This window comes from Manihot esculenta, chromosome 8, assembly GCF_001659605.2.
Source record: "Manihot esculenta cultivar AM560-2 chromosome 8, M.esculenta_v8, whole genome shotgun sequence".
NCBI classification, from domain to species: Eukaryota; Viridiplantae; Streptophyta; class Magnoliopsida; order Malpighiales; family Euphorbiaceae; genus Manihot; species Manihot esculenta.
The window spans coordinates 32,475,990-32,476,752 of NC_035168.2; the positions used below are offsets into that span (position 1 = coordinate 32,475,990).

At 52.3% G+C, this 763-nt stretch overlaps 1 protein-coding gene across 1 annotated transcript; it reads left to right on the forward strand.

Moving 5' to 3' along the window:
- The first annotated feature begins 58 nt into the window (after positions 1-58).
- LOC110619933 (abscisic acid receptor PYL4) lies at positions 59-763 on the forward strand. The gene has a single exon (XM_021763452.2). It carries the CDS (start codon positions 59-61, stop codon positions 695-697), a length of 639 nt encoding a protein of 212 aa, XP_021619144.1. The 3' UTR covers positions 698-763.

A 763-nucleotide genomic window follows, 5' to 3' on the forward strand; every position in this document is an offset into this window, starting at 1 on the left:
ACACATTAAACCTCAAGCCTAAAACCCATCTCTCCCCGTACATCGCCACCCACCAGAAATGCCTCCTAATCATCCTAAATCCTCTGTCCTGCTCCATCGGATTAACACCGCAACATCCTCCACCACCACCACCGCAGCAGCCTGCCAGAAGCGGTGGTCCCCTTTATCATGCGCCACCCCTGTCCCAGAAACCATCGCACGTTATCACACCCGTTTAGTAGGCCCCAATCAGTGCTGCTCTACCGCGGTACAGCAGATCGGTGCCCCCGTCTCTACTGTATGGTCCGTCGTCCGAAGATTCGATAAACCTCAAGCTTACAAGCACTTCGTCAAGAGCTGTGACGTTATCGATGGAGACGGCGATGTGGGCACCCTCCGAGAGGTTCATGTCGTCTCCGGACTCCCTGCAGCTAACAGCAGGGAGCGTCTCGAGATCCTGGACGACGAGCGTCATATTATCAGCTTCAGCGTTGTTGGTGGAGAACACCGGCTGGAGAATTACAAGTCTGTCACCACCCTCCACCCGTCTCCTGCAGAAAACGGCACCGTAGTAGTGGAGTCTTACGTGGTGGATATTCCTCCCGGCAACACTGAGGAGGATACGTGTGTGTTTGTGAACACCATCGTTCGGTGCAACCTGAAGTCACTGAAACAGATCGCCGAAAACTTGTCCGGACGCAATAAATCATCCTCGTGAGTCTTACAAGTGTAGATGATCACTTAAAAATATCAAAAATTAGATGGCTTTGTTGATACACCGTCG